General features: G+C 38.1%; 1 protein-coding gene across 5 annotated transcripts in view; it reads left to right on the top strand.

Moving 5' to 3' along the window:
• Nucleotides 1-22,143, top strand: part of PlexA (plexin A) — a 234,036-nt gene that overhangs the window by 63,599 nt on the left and 148,294 nt on the right. For all 5 annotated transcript variants that reach the window (XM_067356336.1, XM_067356334.1, XM_067356333.1 and 2 more), the window contains one exon: nt 6,825-8,149. In XM_067356336.1, the coding sequence (XP_067212437.1) occupies nt 6,947-8,149 (1,203 nt within the window). In that variant the 5' untranslated portion in view covers nt 6,825-6,946. The remainder of the gene's footprint in view (nt 1-6,824; nt 8,150-22,143) is intronic.

Here is a 22,143-nt window from a genome sequence, read left to right as displayed (position 1 = left end):
CTGTGCGCTAGTCCTTTCAAATCACAAATCAGTGATTTATTTTCAACCTTTGCATTCGAAATCACACGTGTGATTCGTTGATTACTTTGCATTCACTTGTCTCTGTTTTTTCAGAGATTTGCAACGTGTAATACGATTAGAAGTTCAAACTGTGCAGCATTATAATCTTTTATTAAAATTGTATAATTTTATGGATTTTAGGATTGTCAAGAAAATTTTTTAATTTTGAAAAAAAGTTTTAACTCGCTAAAACTTATAAAAAATTCCAGCAATCTGTGGAAAAAATCAGCATTTTGTCTATATTAAAATTCAGAAAAGCAGTGCAAATGATACAAAAATATGTTTTATCATCTGCATAGAATATAAGTTTAATCAAAGATTTACACAGTGATGATGAAAATGTTTGCGAATTCTGTTTAACGAATATTTGCGAATTCTACATAACAAATATTTGTCTCCGTTGTAAATGTATCTCTATGGAAATGCATTTTTCCCATCTCTCTCGCTCTCTCTCTTTCCCTTCCTATTCTCTCCGTCATTTGCCACTTAGTTTGATGCTGGAGGGTGCGGCACGGCTCGCCCGTTCGTTAATTGTCACGAAATTATTAAAAGGGCGCGGAGGGCATGCACCGAAGGTTGAGTCACAGTACTGCCGTGAGAGGCACGTCGTGACGGAATTTATCCCCGCAGTATATCCTCGCGCACGAGGTTCCCGTCCTTCTTTTCCTTCTATTTCATCCAACTAGACGACACACGCGAAGCCTTCCTTCCACACGCAGGCTCTCCTCCTAGACCGTACCTGGTTCTATTTGTCTCTGTCACCAGTAAATGGCCTTTGCCGAGCACCACGACGAGTTTTCAAGATATCTTCCCTCTCTCTGACTCTGCAGATTCTCACAGTGTGCCCTTTCTCTCTCCGCCTCTTGTGCATTCCTTCCTTGCACCCCTCTCGGTTTTCTTGGGCCTCATGTTGAGACCAACAAAAAAGTCGGCCCGAATGACGCCACCGCGAGAAACACCTGTTTTTATTTCTTATTAGCTCTATGACACAATATAGCCTCAATAGTTGACTCACATTTTTTTATTCTCTTATTATTTGTTAAGCAAAACTTTTTTATTTCGTATCTCTTTCTTGTTCTTTTACTTATACATATGAATATATAATGATAATAATTTTTTTGGCACATAAGAATAACAATTTGGAATGAAAAGCATCGGCGATACAATATTGGTTTTTAAGCAGGCGACAAATGTGACGTACTGTGTGTATCTAAGGGTTAAGCAGCTGATACTGGCGACTTGCCAGTCCCCGTGAATGTCGCGTGCCTGCTGTTTGCCAGCATTGCCCCATTCACTATCGAGTAGCAGATATCAATGGAAAAATTCATTTCACTGACCTGATATCTCATCAAATTTCATTGTGCAAACTTCAACTTTTGTTTCGTACCAAAAACATCTGCACGTATTATAAATCGGCAGTTGAGTAAATTTTTTTTCAACTGATAAGTATTTGTTACCCGATTCCTTAAACGTGATCGATTACACAGAAATTTAAAACGCGCAGGAATATTCTACGTTACTAACTTTATATTGCTTTTTAAATATATGCGGTATTTCCTTTTTGACGTGATAATATTTTCATGTTAAATGTAATATGCTAATCGCTAATTGCACAATATTAATATTAATTTTTTAAAACATTTTACACGTTATACGTAATATATATTGCCTGTATTAAATCATGCAATTAAAAATTTAATACTAATTTTATTAGTTATATTCCAGCAATTAAAACTTGAAATATTTTATCGTTATAAGCATTTGCGCACATTTTTTCTTTCCATAGTTTGTTATATAATTAGAACACGTGGTTAGATTAATAACTGTTGAGATAAAATTGAAAATAAATTAGAAGATATTTTCCAATAGTTATGTCTCCTATTTGACGTGGCGACTAATGCCACTTAATCCCGCAGTAGTCGTTAAACTAATAAAAATCAAGAGGTATTATGCGCTACCGGGTGGCCTCTTACTTCTCATTAACTGCGAGATGGACTTACGGGTTTTTTTATTTTACGTCCAACCTGATTTTCTCTGTAAGCGATCACCTGATACGTGATCGTTTCCACGAGCCGGGCAATATATCACCTCGTTATTTTATGGATCGTACCTCGTTAGCTGACGGAACGAATGATCTTACCTTTGCAACGCGTGTCTGCACGAATAGCTGCACAAAATTCATGTGCTCAAGCGATATTTATAATAGTTCTTACATATTTGAAAGATGGTGCTTTAAATTGAAATAGCAAAATATAATATTTAGAGAACATATATTCATATATTTTAAATCTTAAAATAGAGGATTAAAATAGAGGAGAGAGCATTATATAAATTATATGAGATATTTTATACAATCCGATAATGTGTAAGATATATAATCTCAATGCAATTAAATATCTTTTGCTCGTTTTGTTAATAAGATTTACATTTATGTTATTTATATTTTCGGTAAATGCCGGAAAATCGGGCGAAACATCTAACGGCGAGTTTGTAAATCTTTCGGACTCGAGGTAGAGATAACGAGCTGAAATGTTTTCATAGAGCTTGTTTCTTCATAGTATATACTTCGGAGACATTTAGTTTCGGTTTGAGTTTGCCGGAGAGAAGAAAGTTCGCCTCTGTCGCCGCTGGCAACTCGACATGCCGAACTTGCCGTAGGAATTGGTCGTTTTTAAAAAGTCAACAACTACCAACCGGGCGATTGTTTAAACCCTCTAACGATTGTTCAAGTCGTTAAGGATCCATTAGGGGCTTCGGACTCGGTAGACCGCGCAAATTTTCCGCCGCTCGGAGTCCCGGAGTCTCTCTCTCGTTCCTCGCTTCCTGCGCTTTAGCGATGGCAAATTAATTCAAATTTTCCCGGTTGGTTATAGTAAGTTTTTGCTAACGGGCGTTCTTTCGCCGGAAAATTTCCCCGTAGACCATAATAGCTATGCAGCTATGTTTGAGAGCTTTTAGTTTGTTACTTTGGCATGCAATAAATCGCCATTATTGTCGAAAACAGTGTTTACTTGGCGGATTAAAATGTAAATTAACTAACAATCGCGAGTAAATGATAATAGATAGACGAGAGATTTAGTTAAATTTTGGAACAAATTTCTCAAAGATTGTTAAAAGAAAATGGTAAAAATCTGTGAGATGATTAAATCAATAAAAATAATAATCGACATAAGAGAAAAACAACAATGGCAATACTATTTAATCGCGCAGTTTAGAAAGCAATTTAAATCAATTAAAACATACTTGAAGGGTCTGCTGTCAGTGTGTGCAACTGACTTAAGTGTACAAGCATCCTTATCGCCCTCCCCTGCCTGTTAGGATTACGATGGAGCAGTTAAACATCGTAAAAGGTTAAGTTCGTTTTTACGCTGTGTATCTCTTTGAATTACGTCACAAGTTTGCACGGCACATTTTTTACATCGACCATTTGCTTAATGAGGAATCAGGAGGACTTCGAGCCGAGGAGGAAAGATTTAAGGGATCACGGAGGGTCGTTTCTGCGTTTCTACGTTTCGGCTTTTCTCCGGCATCCCCCATCCTTCCCACTTAACTCTCGCACTCGTTTCTCTTCCACGCTTTTTATACTCATGCTTTTTGCGAAGTATCTTTGTCGAGCGATCGCATTCGTTATGTGACCTCTTCTACGAGAGGTAGTTTGTCTTTCAAATTGCCTTCTAGCAGCATGACGATTTTATTTTCAATGTATTCTTTATGACAATATGCAGGGACACGTTTTCATTAATGGACACACATTGCTACCTGCTGCACATAATAGATCATAACCGAATAGCTTGACTTTTCCGTAATAAATTCTGTCGAAATGAGCATTGGATAATTGAGGAACACGTTTTCAAAATTTTGCGGGATGCAGCTTTGTACCTGATGTCTCGAAACTATCTCAAATCCTTCCAATCTGTGTAACATAATTTGGAAATATCTTATAATAAAACTTTGAATATATATAACACTACGTATTAAATTTGTATAAATTTGTCGTAGCATAAATATTTATTTCTTTATTATGAACAAGTAACAAATAAATAATTTTATTAATTTATAGTTTCGACAACTCTCTCTCTCTCTCTCTTTCTCTCTCTCTCTGTCTATAAATCTCTTTCCTCTTTAACGTCGTAAAATATTGATATTTATAAGCTTTGATATTAAATGAGCGAAAATACAGATAGGCATCTTGATAAATTTAAGCATTCCTAAAACCTTGAAATTCGTATCGCCTCGAGTCTGCACACTAATTAGACCGTAGTTTCACGCATGTTTGACTTTCTTGACTAGCGTAGCTCGTCGTCAGAAACGCGAGAGGTGTCTCTGTCGTATATCGCTTTGGCAAGATCGCGGTGCAAACTGCCGAGAGCAATTAAGGCACTCGTTAATTACTGTTTTAACCGACATCAAGGTGCGTGTCGCTCCTCCTTAGCACAATGGGAATTCACGAAGAAAGGCACGCGTTTCTGTTCATCAGATACGAAGAACTACCTGGGTTTAGCGTGTACGACAACTATCGCGTCTTTCCATATTCTGAGCCAGAGATGTACTATTAAATCGATATAGAAAATCGAGTCATTTTTAAATATTAAATGTCGTTAAATATTAATTAAAAAGCGTGTTATATCATATTGTTTTATTGAACAGTTTTCTTTCCAGCGCCTTTCTGCGATTTTCTTTCCACAGAATCGCATGCTCGCAGTCAATTCGATACTTATCAGCGCACGTGTCACCTGATCTACTTTCTTTGTATCCTACCTGCTTACTCACCGCGAATGGCTCATACAGTCGCGCGAACTTTGCACGATATATTTTCTTTTCCGTGGAACAGGTACTTTTATGCGATATCGGACTGCCCGATTCGTCATTTAAGTACATGACGCATATTGTTAGAAATTGCTATAGCCTACGAGCCATACTGCGCGAAACTACGTTGCAGTTAATAAACAGATCGATTCATTGCTCCGTCTAGTCTAGGCTGTTCCGAGTTAAACGTGCGAAGCATAATGCTATAACAATGTTTCTTTCGATAGTCAATAGCGCGTTCATTCGCACGAAGTGTGCTATATTCGATGAAATCAGAATACCGTGAAAGAACAAGTAGAACATTTTCTCATAACGTGAGAATATATTGGATTTCTTTCAAGAAATAGGTTTATCGTGCAATAACTTTTTATAAGTTACTTTGAACGTGTTGCCGACAATATTTTAGTTTACATAAATTTGAGAACTATTTAAAAATAATTTATTATTTATTTAGAGATGTGTGGTATTTTTCTTTTTAGTTCTGTGTACAAGATTGACATTAACAACTCTACAAAAAAAAAAATTGAACATTGCACCGACGTAATATATCGACATCACGATCGGATTGCGCCAAGAAAAACAGACAATTGGAATTTTCAGCGATCGCACTTGGAATTATTCTTAAAGTTTGAGCAAAGTATGCGAGATTTTCGCACGCAGATGTTCCTTCCTCGGAGGCGCTATAAACCGAGATTGACATCAAATGAAATCGGTGGAAAGCAATCTCAGGGAGTGGGGAAAGAGAGCAGAGGGGGAAATAGGTCTTCGAGAAATAAGAAAACTTTTGTTCCCGATCAGCCATTACCCTCCGCGTTGCGATAAGAGACGAGAGAGAAAGAGGTCGCCGTTCCTTTTTTTCTCTTTTTCTCACCACTCCTCGCTTTTTCCAACACGCTCACTCGCCGGCTGCACAAAGTCGGCTGTTTCATTTTCTTAAGAGGGAGCCGAGATGCGTCGAGGGGGCTCGTTTCAAAGGCACCTGGTTTTCCTTCGCTCGATAAATCGTGCATTCCTCTCGTCTCGCTGCCGCCATAGCCTCGTTACTTTCGTCCTACTCCGTATCGTTCGTCGAATTCTGCAAATACGTGAACTTTTGAGCGATCGGCAAGAAACACTTTTGATCGTATGGAAATGCTTACGTTCCATTAACGGGGACGTCATTTGAATGTCTTTTACCTTTGACGATGCGTTTTCGTATGTTCGCCGAATCGAGAAGCCCAATTATTACGTTTACATTCTGTTATTTATTTCGTATTCTTTATGCATAAATGCTCTTTAGGTATTTTTAATAGAACTTTTAGAAGTGCGGTTTCCAACATTACACATTATTGTCTCCCTTATTATTATTCTTGATTCTTATCAGATTGTGGCAATAATTGTTCCGTGTCGTTGCACTAATTGCACCTTTCCCTTCGATCGAAAATAGATTGCATCGCGTGCAAGAGGTGCTCTCACCTTGAGTTCAAGAAGATAATCGTTACAATTATGCGTAGTGAATGCTGTCTCATGCATATAATTTCTCGCTCCTCGGTGGTGTAGATAATAGCTGCATTACAGCAGATAAACGTCTGTTACGCGAGATAAATCGCATAAAAAAAAAATGGCAAATCTCAAAGGCGGTATCAACTCGTAATATCGAATCGGTAAAAATTGTTTTCTTTTGTCTCACGAATTTAAATATTAGATATAATAATTAGATAATTAAGAGAGAAGGGATTTCTCATTACACAAATATATTCCTTTCCAATTAATTTTATTTATGTAAATATTCCCATTTATTTTATGTAAATGAAAATCTAATAAAGATGTACATAAGAGAAAGAGAGAGAGAGAGAGAAGGAGATTTTTCTAAACACATATAATTTATCTAAAATATGTAGCTGGTTATTTGTTGACGATTTAACTTATCAAGTATGCTTCACCGTACGATAACCGCCAACTTGTTTCCTCTTTTGCAGGCCTGGGCGAGGTTCAAGGAAGAGACCGCCCCCGCCAGAATCGTCGGGCAGCGCGGAGGAGGAGGAGGAGGAAGAGGAGAAAGAAGGCGCAACGGAGCCTGTAGCGTGGAAGTAGAATAGACATGTTGTCAGTCTTCCCGGCAGCGACGACGGAGATGATGAGAACGGCGCGGTCGGTGGTATCGCGGCCGCGCCGACGATGCTGGTATCGCTCGCCACTGCTGCTGATTCTAATCCTGACGCTGTCGCTATCGTCACGGTTGCCGACGGCGCACTCAGTGCCAGCCGATATAGTGCAAAAGTTTCACGATCCGGAGGTGGAGCGCATGAATCATCTGGTGGTGGACAAGAACACCGGCCGGGTGTACGTGGGCGCGGTTAATCGGCTCTATCAGCTGTCGCCGGATCTACTGCTCGTCGTGAAGGAGGTCACAGGACCGAAGGGCGACTCCACAGCATGCTCGATGCTGGACTGCCCCCGCGAGGCGCAGAAGCGGCCGGTCGACAACGTCAACAAGGCGCTGGTGATCGACTACACCACCACGCGGCTCATCTCGTGCGGCAGCCTGTTTCAGGGCATGTGCACGGTGCGCAATCTGCACAACATATCGGACGTAGTGCAGGAGGTGAAAGAAGCGGTGGTGGCTAACAATGCCACAGCATCGACGGTCGCGTTCATCGCTCCCGGTCCGCCAAACCCGCCGGTCTCGCAGGTCATGTACGTCGGCGTGACCTTCACCGGCAATTCGCCGTATCGCTCGGAGGTGCCGGCGGTGAGCTCGCGCTCACTCGACAAGGACAAGATGCTGAACATCGCCGAAGCGGCGGTCACAACCGGCACGCGTATGTACGTTAATTCTCTGTCGCGCGAACGCTATCCCATCAATTACATATACGGATTCAGCAGCGGCGGCTTCAGCTACTTCCTCACCACGCAGATGAAGAACACGGAGACGCCGATCTATCTCTCCAAGTTGGTGCGCGTGTGTCAGGACGATGAGCACTATTACTCGTATACGGAGATACCGATCAACTGCACCAGCGACGAGCGTATCTACAACTTGGTGCAAGCCGCTTACGTCGGCAAGGCCGGCTCGGTATTAGCTGGTGATCTGGGTATCACCGCACAGGACGACGTGTTATTCGCCGTGTTCGCCGAGAGCGACGGACCCAACAGCGACGTGCCACGACCGCATTCGGCTCTATGCGTCTATTCCCTCAAGGCGATCCGCCGCAAGTTCATGAGCAATATACAGAGGTGTTTTAGCGGCGAGGGACAGCGGGGCCTGGAGTTTATCTCACCGAGCCACAAATGCATATCAACGGTGAGTCATTTTCAACATCTTAATTTAGTCACTGTCACTTCTCCGACGTGTACGCAATCTTCAAGATGTCACTCGACATCGTACTCGCGTTATCTGCAGAAGCACGAGAAATTTTAGACGTGAAACGCGCGGCATTCAACGAACGCCAAATATTCCGCGATTTGTATTTACTCAGTTTTGATATTTTTTATACATTTGTTATCGTTTTGCGGATAATATTTTATCTGCAGCATATCGAAAATCGACGATAGATTTTTACAAATTCTTGAATTAATATTGACAATCATCAATGAATTGGAAACTTTGTGATAAACGTTGCAAAATTTGTAGTAATTTTAGAAACATATTATACATTATTCGAGACAGCGAAGATATTTCATCTCGAATAAGACACGAGTCTTTTCTAAACAGAAACTTTAGTTTATCCCGCTAATTTATTGAAGTAATTCGCGCAAAGCGCGCCGTAAATCGCGACTTTTATCGCGATAAATCTTAAATAAAACGAATTGATTTATCTTAAGCCGTGAGAGGTTCGCGCGGCTATAAGAATATCGTTATTCCCTCGCTGAAATCTCTTGTTACTTCCTCTCTTCTTTATGACGCTCGCGGTGGATTGATAGCTCGTTTAAATGAATTGATATCTCACAGTGAGGCTCATGCCGGTCAACAATAATTCGCGGAAGGTGGTTGACGCGTACTACGGTACTCGATAACTCGGCATCGCGAGGGTATCAGTGCCATCGCTAGGCGGAATTATAACCATACGGCGTGAGGCCGCACGGTGGTGCTTTCCGTTGTTGAGCGGCTGAATGGCCGTCAGGTGGGAAGACCACCTCCCGTTGCAAGAAGGACGCGATTCGTCCTCCTCGATTATTATGACGCAAATCAATCGGTCGCGTCTCGCGAAGCGGCTGTGTTTTCTTTCTCTCTTATTCGCATTTACGTAACAGGTGGCGTCGAAAAGGCTGAAGGAGGTAAAACGCAGGACTCGCCTCGTATTAAGCGCCATATGCTCCTTTCACACACGCGCTCGCGTCATTCGTGCGGTACTCGCGCGCGAAAACAGTCTCTTTCCTCGCTGCATCCGCCTGCATAGACTACAATCGCGTTTCCGTCTCGAGAAATTGCGAAATATTTATTATCGTATACAATGAAGTTTAGATACGGACGAACGTTATTGTTTGGTAATTTTATCGGGATCTGCGAAGATGCGTACGCTATTATATTTATTCATCATGTGATTTGGAAAATTTCGTTTAAGATGAAATCGAAAATGGATACAAGGATATTATTTTATATATTTAATTGCGTGGTTATGTTAAAATATGCATCATAATGCAGATAAAGTATATTTAACCGCAATTATCGAATCAAAATTCAAATTAAACACGCGTCACGAATATCGCTCGAGTCGGCTCGGTTATCAATTTATTATATCGAGAATGCGACCGAACTTTTATTCGCTTTTACGGTTGTCCGCAATCTCATCTGGCGCAATTAAACCCTCTAATGAGATTGCGAATTCGGGCGCAAAGCCTTTCTCCGGATCCGCACGCATCGTCGACCTGTGCGGTGAATTCCATAATTTATTATCGTATCAAGCCCGGACGTCTTATTGCGATTTTATTGTAAACGACCAACGGCAATTATAGCCTGCGAATTTTTTCGCACGTCACAGATAGAAACGCGACGAAAGTGCAGCTCTTCCGTTTTGCCGCGCCATTTCCTGCCCGCAACTACCGAGACTATTTCTTCGCGATCGATTGCTGTCAATCGTCGGCGGTTAACCAAAACTCATACAGAGCGCCGATGAATCTTCGGTTTTGCCGACCGCTTTTCTTGACATACGCGATGTATGTATATACAAGGCATTTTGTTATACACACGACTTTGACCGAATTTCGCGATTCATGCTCGTCTCAATAAGCGGAACATTTCTCCCGAAGTAACCGTATTGCGAAGTCATCGATGGGGAGGGAGCGAAGTGGACTCGATATTAAATTAGGTGGACACACTTACTATTCGGCTTTGTCGAATTAATTTCACCGTGACGACAGAGACGTGCTTGTAACGAACTATTGCCGTTGATGTATTGTAGTACTCTACATTTGTATAAGTATTTTTTAACGGGAATGAAAGTAGATGTAGAGTAAAATTAATCTTGTGTCCGACATACAGTTGGATATTGCAGATATAATGCTATTTAGAAAGTAAATACGATTTTGAAATATATATTTTAGTTTCTCGGATTCTCTCTTTTAAGATTTTTCGAGATTGCGTACTAGATTGTACATCGTACATTATTATACACTCAAAAAAATATTTCGCTGATGTAGTTAGATTTCTAGATATCGCAACAAGAATGTATCGCTATTTTTCGTATCTGTGAAAACATTGTTTGTCACATATAGAATTTATAGCAGTAATGTTCTAGCAATAGCTTCTGAAAAATTTAGGTACCATTGCTAAATGTTATTCATTGCATGATCTAACACGTGATTGATCTTATACAGATAGGCGCTTTAGAGAAACTTTCTTTTTAAAGTTCACAAACAATACAGATATATATTCTGTTTCTGTCATCTAAACTGATTAAGTAATTACATATGCAATATCACAACAGTTGCTAATCATTTATCTGTTTTAGTTAATTTTTTACACCTAGAAAATTTTAGCTATTATTGCAAGATCATTTTTTTGAGTGTATATAAAAATATTAATCGTTTCCTGAATTTCGTAAGGATATCAAAACAGAATGAGATTTAATCTAGATACCTGCATCTTAAAGATATTTATCATATAATGTACTTCATTTGGCGATAGTGTTAATTTTTTTTTTCCGGAAGCGATATGTGAGTTAAACTTTGTTAGTTTCACTTTCCTGTCAGCAAACTGAAAGTTTCTACACGAGCAATAAAATTTCGAAATCTTATATCACATTCTTTCACATCTACAGTCTCGCGGGAAAGTAATATTAGTTGAATTGAACAATTTATCGTCATTTGTACGTCGCCTGATGCTTGATCTCAATTTACCGGGAAGTTTCGCGACAATTTCTCGACGCGTGTCGATGTACATAAATTTGGTATTCCCGACGTAAACATGGTATCAAGATCAATAGTAAAAGACGCAATAAATTTTTATATACGATAGTAGGCAAACCTACGACATGCAGGCAAAGTAAGATCAACATGAACTTTAGGAGAAATTGATCAGGATGGATTATGCTGGGAAGAAATAAAGGAGATATCGTGAAAGATTTCGCGAAATATTCAATTTAACACATTTATCTCAATTGTTTGATATATTTTAGCAAATTTAAGAGAATTATTTATGGAGGAAACCATTCATCTTGCGCGGAACAATTTATCTTCGATATCGGTTAAACGATATAAGACTTCTTTCTCTCGCGGCCGGCGGCGCCGGGGTCGGGAGAGGGGAGGCGACACCAAAGGTTTCTAAACGGCGCTTATAACGATGCTTGCCCGTATTATCGTCGCGCGAGATGCATCGACACGCGTTTCATAAAACTTTATCGGAACGGTACTTAGAACTGTTTCTGGTGCCCGCTTAAAGATGCGGAACGTTATGCAGAGTCTAGCAAAATGATATTCACGACGCGATGCGAGATTTATTCAAATTTTCTGCGTTTCGTCTCGCTTTCTCCCTCTCTCTTTCTTCCTCGCTCTCTCCTTTCTCTGCTACCTTTCTCTCCCGAAACTTTTTCTCCGCGCCGTGAGAACGTATGCCAGGAGAACACAAAGGATTTCTTTGCGCGAGAAGGCGAGAAAAAGACGCGGAACCTGCCGGCTAAGAATCAGTCGCCGGACGGAGATAAGCGGGCAGCCATAAAGGAGATAAAGATTGTTTGTTTGGTCTAGCCGACGACGGAGCTGCCGTGGGACAACGCGTTCGTTTTTTTTTATTCTTATTTTCTCCTCTTTCTTCCTTGTTCCATCACGGCCGACTCTCAAAGCGCTCTCCACTTCCTGCGCTTCTTATTAGAACGAACGACCGCAAGATTCCGGTCGAACGGAAACGACGAATTCATTGCACGCGCGTGTGTTTCACGCATCTGGCTGATCGAAGATCGTGCTTAGTCTTCGTGAACAGTTAGACTTAACGTCGGAGAGAAGGTATAAATATCAAAATAACGAAGTTGACCATTAATTCTAAACTTAACAAGACATATCCTTTCAAATAAATTTTCTACAATCTTTTAAAAGAATTGTGTTTGAAAAGTGTTTTTGCAAATTGACATAAAACATTCGCGTAATATTCAGTTACATTTATATAAATCTTTTCTCATAATTATTTTGTAAGGAAATAGCATTTAGAAAAACGTGCCAACTTTAAAAGCTTCTAGATGTTTATGAAGCTGTCATATGTACTTTATACAGTAATAGATTAGTCGAAATATCTGTATTTGGCATGCGTAAAGCTGTCAATCACCGCGGCTGCATTTAATCTAAGAAAGCGAAACACGAAGAGGACAGATAGAGGGAGAACGGATAAAGAATGAAGCATGAAAGGAACCGGTTCCTCTCCCGAATTTCGTTGTGTATGCACGACATGCACGAACACGACGTATCCACGTCCGTGAATGTACCGTAGCTATGTGGATTCAATTTTTACGTCACAAAAGAATCGCGGCAAAGGGGTCGACACGGACATAGGCAGGAAAAGCGTTCGAGGAAAACCCATTCGCGCAAATTGGATGGCCTCCTCTCGCTTCGACCATTGGAGTGAGCCTCGCAATTAAAAAGTTTTGCCCGCCCAAAAAAAAAAAAAAAAGAAAAAAGAAAAAAGGAAACACACTCGCGACTCGTAGGTGATGTAAATGTAGTGCAGCTTCGCGGGATTTTTTCCTTCCTGTTCTAAAAACGGAACGCTCGTATATGAAAATATTGCTCGTGCTAGATTGTCGTGGAAGATGAGGTTTGATCGATTTGCATCAAGAACGGAAGATACATGGATAAATCGAAATAGAGCGAAAAATTAGATTTCAAAGGCAGAGTTTTTTCGTTTAGTTTTTTATTTCGGAGGTAACACAAATGAATTTTTAACAAAAGAACATTGGTTTTTGTTCTTAAAAGTTGTTGTGTTTAAATATCACTTTGTGATATTTATATCACTCCATTAATTTACATATATAATTTTGTAATTTATGCTAAATTTGTTATGCAGAAATACAGAAGAGAAGTAACTGTTTTGCAGTGAGCTTATTGCTATTGTTCACTAGAGAGAATATTTAAAGCGACAAGCGTCAGGTTGTTTTCCGCGGCAATAAAATAAAATTCTCTCGGGACGAATGTTCACACCAGAGATTGAACAGATGAAATTTTAGTGAATTCAGATTTCCGTGTTACGTATGTGCGAAAATGATCTCTGTGTTTATTCGCAAGGAAAACGACACGCCTGGCCGTGAAGTATATTTCGAATTAATTTTTAAAGTTCAATTTACTAACATTATATTATTCATAGTCTAGTTTTTATACGTATGATAGATTTTAATGCATAAATAAAATACAAAATAACTTTTAGTTTCAATTTTTTTTATTGCAGAGATTGTTTTTTAAAGTTGATATTTTAAAATTGCAATGTGCAATATTCTTTTTTCTAGTTTAAATTTTACAAAATGTAATGTTATTTTGGAAATATGATACCTTGAAAATATGAGTTAAATTTACAATTGTCCAAAATATACAATTGTCTGTCGAGAGTATTCTAGTTTTGATTGTTTTCATTTTTATACAATATTTCCAATTTAGAATAAATGTCAATTGACCGACGACATATGTAACACTGCAATTGCGAATACTTCTAAAACCGGATGCTTTCAATAACATAAACACATATATACATTTACTACAGGAAACGACGCGTAGATTTCTATTTTACTCATTTATTCCGGGATATCAGTAATAATGAAAATTATGGTACTGGCGATCATTCTATATAACATAAAGTATACCGAAAGATTTATAATGATATCATTTATAATAATAACAAAAATCTGTTTTTCGTTAAAGTTTAGAACTTTTATGTGATGCCTTTTCTAGGTACTATTTTTTCCAATTTTTTTTTCTTAGAACTAAATTTTTAAACAGGGTTTGAATCAGATCTCTCTTGGTATCAATTACTTGATAGACGCAAGATAAGATTTAAATAAAAGATAAATGCTTGGCGCGTTTCTGAAATCTTTTATCAAATATACATCTTTATTAATACTTTTATCAAATAATATATATTTAGAAAACCTTCAGGTTTGACAAAGGACAAGTTGTTTGAAAATCTGGGAAAGCCGCTTTACTATGTTATACAAGACTTCCTGTGACAACTTGTGTAAACTCAGAGAAACTAGCATCAATGCCGGCGAAGTGAATCGATTGAATCTAATCATTGCGATAGAAACTCCAATTGAAATTAAATTGAAATCCGATATTTCTGTTTTTCTAATCATAATTTATAGGGAATGAAATTATCGATATTACTTTTTGCGACAATCGACTTGGATGTGACAAAACGTGGAACACATTTTTTACAATCTCAATAGTGCTTTCGTCAGTTCTGAGACGATCCCGCTTCTCCTCGTCATACTTCTTTCTCTTTTTCTTTTCATTCGAATGCAACCTCACTTTCGCGCCTAGAAACAGTTAGAAATAACATTGCGGAATACCGTATATTCAAGTTACTGGAGCGTGGAATAGTAATTGCTAGAGTAACGACGATGACGATACCGCACGTAGACGTGCTGATGTACAAGTATGCTGTAATAATATCTTGGAGTGTGAGATTGAAAAAGGGAGTCGAGAAGTAATTGCAGCTTGTGAGAATCGTGCGATATTCTCAAAGATTAATATCGTAAAATTGAAATTTGAAGAATCACTTAGTTTTCTGGAGGAAAATTAAACAAAAGGACGGAAATTTTCGTTTTTGTAAGTATCTAAAAGTTTTAAATTACTTTTCCTTATAAGGTTAGAAAGTTTTTGATATGGTTGTTTTGCTATTCCTAGATTGCAGTTGAATTTCTATTGAACTTTTACTTCCTGAAAGAGAGATTTACTTTTAGATAAGAAATCTTATTTTTTTAATTATTAAAAATTTTTGACGATTTAGTGACGATTTAATTGTGTTTTGATCAGTTGATTAGATATCAGTATTAGAAATAAAGATGTCAAAGTAAATCAATTATCGTTAAAACACGGAATACGACATGAACTGCGAGGACATTCACCTTTCACGATTGAATTTATAAATCGGTTTGACCCGTAAAAGTTATTTCTAATTTAGTCGGCGGCGAGCCATGTAGCGCATTTAATTTTGCAATAATGTCTGGCTTCGAACGATAGAGCCGGTTCATGTACACTTATGAATAGTCATGGGAAGTCGACGCTTCTCTCTCGTACCTGTAGTCGTACATTTTGTATGTGTAGACCGAAGTTTCAAAAATTTAGGTGCAGAATAGATTGAAAGCAAAAGTGGTATCGGAAACTGCGACACTTTATGTGTATCGGATCTGATTATTTCAATAAAAATAACATTAATCTTTTCTTTTTTATTACAACAGTTTTTTATTGATTTTATTACGTACATTAATATTAGTCTCTTGCATTTTAATCTGTATAATTATTTTAAATAATTTGCTATCAACTATTCTATCAAGATTTTCATTTTAATAATATATATTTTATTGAAACAACATTTTTCTCATTATCTTAAGATGTTGATTTTAGCACCTTAGAATTTTTCATTCAAAATTACGACACAATGACGTAGGAAAACAATGAAACCATAAATCGAGAGAACAAATTCGATCGCCGTCATCGATTATTATAGTTACGGACGAATAAATTCCGTTTGATTAAAAATTTGGCAAACCAGGTCGCGCGCGCGCGCACGCAAACTCCCGGAAACACCTGGCGGAAGCTTTTTGCGGGATCTGCGTGAGCGCGTATTGACGTCGGCGCATGATATCCGATACATATTAAGATCCGTCTATACTGACATCAGCAAAACCGGTTGGCAAGTTGCATATATAGAGATATGTCGGGTAATCTTTGCGGATTGAATAAGAAATGCTTTACAAACTTTGATTTATTCGATATTTACCGACATTAATCAGTAATCAATTCGGCATGCCAATCGGCAGAAATCGATACATTCACGCACGCAACATCGGCTTTGCCGATCGGTACAATAAACAAATACATGGTCAGTATAGACATCATCTGTAACACCTTTATCATACACAACTTGGAAAACAATGTTAACTTAGATATAAACGCATTTTTAAACTACACGGCAATAAGAAATATTTTCTCCCCGAGCGATTTCTGCTCGAGCAGCCATAGAATGACGGAATCGGGTCGAGGCACAGGGAACACGTCGCGCTCCGATAGAGTGCACATTATGCAAGTCCATCAGCGCGGCATTGCGTTTCCGTCGTACGCTTAAAAACGCGTGAGTACTCGCTCTTGCGAGCGGCTCGTTATTTTACGGTTGATGCGTTCTAGTCGCCTTAATTTATTGTTTCGACGAGAAGAAACAAAAACAGGATTCTATTGCGGGTTGAGACCCTCCTGTGAGACATACAGTGACAGAATTCTATTGTGGTCTGAGAAGACCCTCCTGTGAGACACACAGTAACACACTTACTGATTTCAATACTGACTTTGATTTGATAATTGCAATGTTACATAATTAATGTAATATTTTGTTTGTTGTGCTTGGAAGTAGCAAAACTGGAAAATATTTTCTAATAACAAATTTTTTTATGAATGATTGATTATATATATTTAGATGTAATTATTAGTCTTTCTTTATGGAACAGAAAACTTATATAAATAAGTGCAGATGTAAAGCTGAACAATTTAATTGTATAGTTAACATATTTAAGTTTAACCGAATCCGTTTGATCATACAGATTCTGCAGATCTGCGAATTATGAATCGAATTGATGAGCAAGAAGATAGGATTTATTAAAATATGAGATTCGCAATAAAATATGGGATAAAATTTAAAGAAAGGAATCATAAAGAAAAGAAATGGTGCAAGATGTGGCAAAACACCTGTGGTTCTCGGAAACTTTTTGTCCCTTTTCAATGAAAGAGCACTCTCTACCTGATGCGTTTTTGATGTGTTTTGAGTGCATGTTGAGCGAGTCGACGATTAACTCCGCAGTTTATTGCGATTCGTGAATAGAAGCGCTAGCGAGGGTACGACATCATATTAAAGTTTCAATATTGCCGTTTAAATATTGCAGTGATATATTGTTTCTTTTCGCGTGATATAAATTTATGAAGTATGCATTATTTTCCAATATATTATGCAAAGTTGGCAATTTATCATTTGTTTTTATTGAAGATTAATTATCAGGTAACGAAAAAGTTTGTGCGGTTTTTTACATTAAATTTAATTTAAAATATCGCACAAACTTTTCTAGTTACTTAATATTAATGATATTTATTGAAGATAACAATTACTTCAAACTATTTTCAAAGAAATTTTTTATGTTTTGCGCCGTTACTTCTTATTATTTAGAAATTTTAAAAATATTTCTTCAAAGAATCCGCGGAAATTCCGCCAACCGCGCTATGGACTGTCATAATTCGCCTTCTCGCCGCTATTTTCCAACATCGCGTTATAACTAGAACGTTTACTCCGTATCCGGTTACAATACCTGTGCTTAGCAATGTTACTTGCCCTCATCGTCGAGGCACAACTACGTCTTTGTGTGCTCTTCTTTAGCGAAGCGGTGGATAAAGGCAGCACGCTCTATGACGTACGGTAGAAAGAATGAAATTGTTACGGTAAGGTTCGTGAAAGAACGAAAAACGATGATGTGATAAACGAATGCATAACGATGCCGCGGCACGTACAAACAAAGAAGCAGCTCTGCGTAAAGAGAAAGAAGCTAGGGGCAAAAAAAAGTATAGGTAGAGAAAAGGGGAGAGTGAAAGAACGAAAGAGTTGAAGGCGAACCAAAGACCGTTTTATATGGCTTGTGCGCGACGCGAAGTCAAAGAAAAGGGAAAAAGAAGTGATGCGTGTGAAGGCGTGTATATGTGTGAGAGGACGCGGGAGTAGAGAGCAGGGGTGAAATCTCTGGCCCCGTCATGCTTGTTCCAAAACTTTCGCGCCATCTGACTCGCGCAACGAGTGTTCTGAAAAGCAACGCGACGTTTTTCATCAGGAAAGAAGGTTAATGAGACACGTTTTCCGCGAGACCGGGAGAAATGTTTTTCCGAAATATGAGAAAGAGGAATGCAACGTGTCAAAGGAGTCTTATCGCACCTTATCGTTCACCTTTTGACCTTCGCTGGCGCAACATCCGTAGCTCGATAAGTTATTTTAGAAGTAAAACTATGAAAATAAAGTATTATTTAATTTTTAATGTTCTGTCTTTATTCAGTCCGATCTCATATAGATCTCATTCGAAAATCGCAATTAAAGATAATGTTTTTATAATATAAATCGAAGTTAATGTTTTATTTGATCGATAATTTCAAAAGGTTCCGCGATCAATCTCACAACGGATAAATATAACCGCGTGCAAAAATGTTTCGTGAAAAGACGCACACGACGGACACGCTTTGACACTTTGCTCTCAGCAACGGGATTTGCTCTATATTGAATGGAATCAAAGCAAGCAGCAGTATCAGTGAACCGACACGAAACATCGCCGTTCCGTTCTTACTTCGATTTTTAATGGCAACTTAATAACAGGCTCGTACGCGCGAGGTTGGTTTGCTAACGGTAAACTGCATATCCTTAGAATATAAGGACTTATCGATCTTACTTAACTCGAGCTATTGTAGAAACTGGCATGAAGTTATATTTTCTCTTTTCCGTAAAATTAAACAAGTTTAGACGACCAAAATTGAATTTATAAAGATTAATGTACTTGTTACTTATTTTATAACAAAACATCATATTTTTTCACATTTCTTTGATCAACTTTTACAATAAAATCAGTTTTTATATTTTGATATATTAAAATATAATAATAATGCAAAGCTCAGAATATTTAATACCATGTATACATTTTACAAGTGAAACATTCTATTTATAGTTCGCACAAGGTGTTTGAACACTGAATCTAATCAAGGTCTTTTGTAACCCGTAACGAAACAATTGAGGTGCGCCCTTGAAACGCTTTTATTACATGGCTGAACGAAATTGTCTCACTGACACAATGGAATTGTCCCAATAGCAGATTATTGCAGGTTCCGTTCGCGCGCGTTATTACTGACGTAGTCATAAAATTTTCTTTCTCCGAAATACTTCCTATTACGTCACATATTTCTGATTATGCTTAATAAAGAAATAATTAATTCATTTTATCTATTTTATGAACATTTGGAAGAGCGAAGTCCGTCGCAGCTTCCGTCTTACGATTTCTATAACTATGAGGAAAGAATCGATCGGGAGTATTTACGTCATCGGTTAAATATTAAGTTGTTCGTAGTAGTCGGATTTTCTCTTATTACTTGAAGAGTCGAGAACTTTAGCTATCTATAAGATACGCCTGAACAATTTAATTCGAAATAGCACACAAACGATGTTCAACTCACGATAGGAAGATTACTGAGTCATATTTCCTTGTGACGCAATTTTTGCTGAAGTTTCTTGTGGGAGAGAAAAGTCAGATGACGAGTATTAATGCTCTGAACGAAGAGACAAATGATAATTACAAATTCTTTAGTAACTGTTGTTTGAATAAAGCAACCAAATTTATACATGTCAGTATATTTTATATGCACGCGCGAGTTTTTAAATTTGACTGGACTTATCTCTCCTGCTATTACACTATTTTTTCCAAACATCTTAAATTGATCACCGAAAGAAAATATGCCTTGCTGCTTACTAAGCCTCGAGGTAAACATCCGTTACAAAGATTGTTCTACGTCGAGCGAGTTTTCTCTCTTGCTATCGATCGAAGCGAGGCTCGTTTATCTTGCTTTTTATCTCACATCGATCTCATCTCCTTCGCAACGCCCACGATTTCAAGGCCGCTTTCGAACTTTCGAATTATTTTTCGTTGTTTCTCCTTACTTCATTTCTCCATCATTTATCATATCTATCAGTGTTTCTATTACCTATTTAGCTTTTTGACAGCCTTATATATTGTTTCTCTTCTATTCATCATTCTTCCGTTGCGCAACTTACATCAACTCATCTATTCATCAATTATCGTTGTGTAATTTACATCTGTTTTTCTATATTTCAATAATGCGTTAATTAAGTTTAGTTTGCGTCACCTCGTCACAGTCATTTGTCATAGTATTTTTCTTTTAATCGAAGAACTTGCTCTGCGACAATAATAGATACACCCTGTCCCGTGTTTCTCTTCTTTCTCCTCGCTGACGTTTCCACCGCATTAGGCTGCTTGAAATAATAATCGACCGCCTCTTCCTTCCGTTCGTCGCCATCACGCCAAATAATCCGACGTGCCAGTGAAATTCACGCTCCGATCCCCGCGAATCCCGTCCTGGCGTCCAGTTTTTCGTCCAACCGACGCTTCGACGGGCGCGGCTCAAACAAATGCAAATCCGTTAAGCTCGGGACTAAGCTCGGAGCTTTTATCGAAAAAAGCTGTGCCCTCGAAATCGGCGGCCCTTCGCGACGCGACGGCGAACCGCAAGCTCGGTGCCATCGAGGAGAAGCAACGTTTTTAATCCCTCGCGAACGCGTTCCAGAGCTCCTGCAGCTTTTTTTTGTCCTAAACGATCACGTAAATGCGCGGGCGAAAAGCTCTGCAAATGCGAAAAAATGCGTTGCCTCGAAATGTGTCTCCTTACGTGCTTTGTTAAAAAAAAAAATCTTAAAAATTAAACAAGTGTTAACAGTATTATAACTTTTTATCTACAATAATTATATCTATATAATTATTTAATTATCTCATATATTAGCAATTGATAAAAAGTATTTTTATAAAGTAATTTTGGATAAGTTTAAAGCGATAAATAAATCAACAAAATGATTTATAGCTATGTACGCTAATTTTTCCTGATAAAAATAGAGACATCCGAAATCTAATTATCTAGATACGAATTAAGCGTTTAACCGTAATTTGACTCGCAGTCGGTTAAAAATTGTTTCTGACGATTTTGAAAAATTCGGCATTTGTTCATAAGAGCATGTCGAAACAAATGTGAACAAGATAAAATTAATTGCCGACAGGCACGATTCGGTATTATTATTACGTCCTCGACATCAGGCACGGTTAACATATTTGCCAAAAGAAAAAATTCAGAAAATGTCACGACATTTAACTTCCCCGATACAAATAACATTCCGTTGAAATACCGATCTGTTGCTCGCGAAGGCCACGCGGTGCAACCCACAATTTCGTAAAGCGAAATACGGACAGGCGAGTCATCTGATTTGCATACGATCCTCTGAATGTAAGAGAAAGAAAGAGAGAGAGAGAGATAGAGAGAGATACTCTTTTTTCACAGCATTGGAATAGCAAGGTTGCTGCGTCTTTTCTTCGAAAGATTATATCTCTCGGTTACAATAAAGTCATTCTTCGCAAAATAGTATTTTATTGGCAAAGCTATTATTATTGTTACAGCTATCTTTTAAATAATTATTTTTTATAGTAATGTTAATGTTTAAATGTTTAATTATATTTTAATACAATTCTTTTATTTGTATCTTTATGTTACTTATTATTGTTGCTGTAGTTTTTTATATTTTTGTATGAATTTTTGTGTAAAGTTTTGTTAGGGTAGTACGATAATCAATAATTGCGTAATTTTGACTTCCGATTTTTATATATACACGTAACCGACTGCTCTTAAAGAAACTCGTTCTCAAAGTACATAATAAATATCCTTCTCTCCGCCTTCCTCTTTTTCTTCTCTCTCTCTCTCTCTCTCTCTCTCTCTCTCTCTTCATCTGTTTATCTGCTGTGCATCGAACCAATAATCACGTTCTCCGATACAGCTCTGGCACGTTGCCCCGATGCCGTCCAATGAACGTCCTCC

The sequence above is a fragment of the Linepithema humile genome, chromosome 5 (genome assembly GCF_040581485.1).
Source record: "Linepithema humile isolate Giens D197 chromosome 5, Lhum_UNIL_v1.0, whole genome shotgun sequence".
NCBI classification, from domain to species: domain Eukaryota; kingdom Metazoa; phylum Arthropoda; class Insecta; order Hymenoptera; family Formicidae; genus Linepithema; species Linepithema humile.
This window is presented reverse-complemented; position numbering and strand designations above follow the sequence as displayed.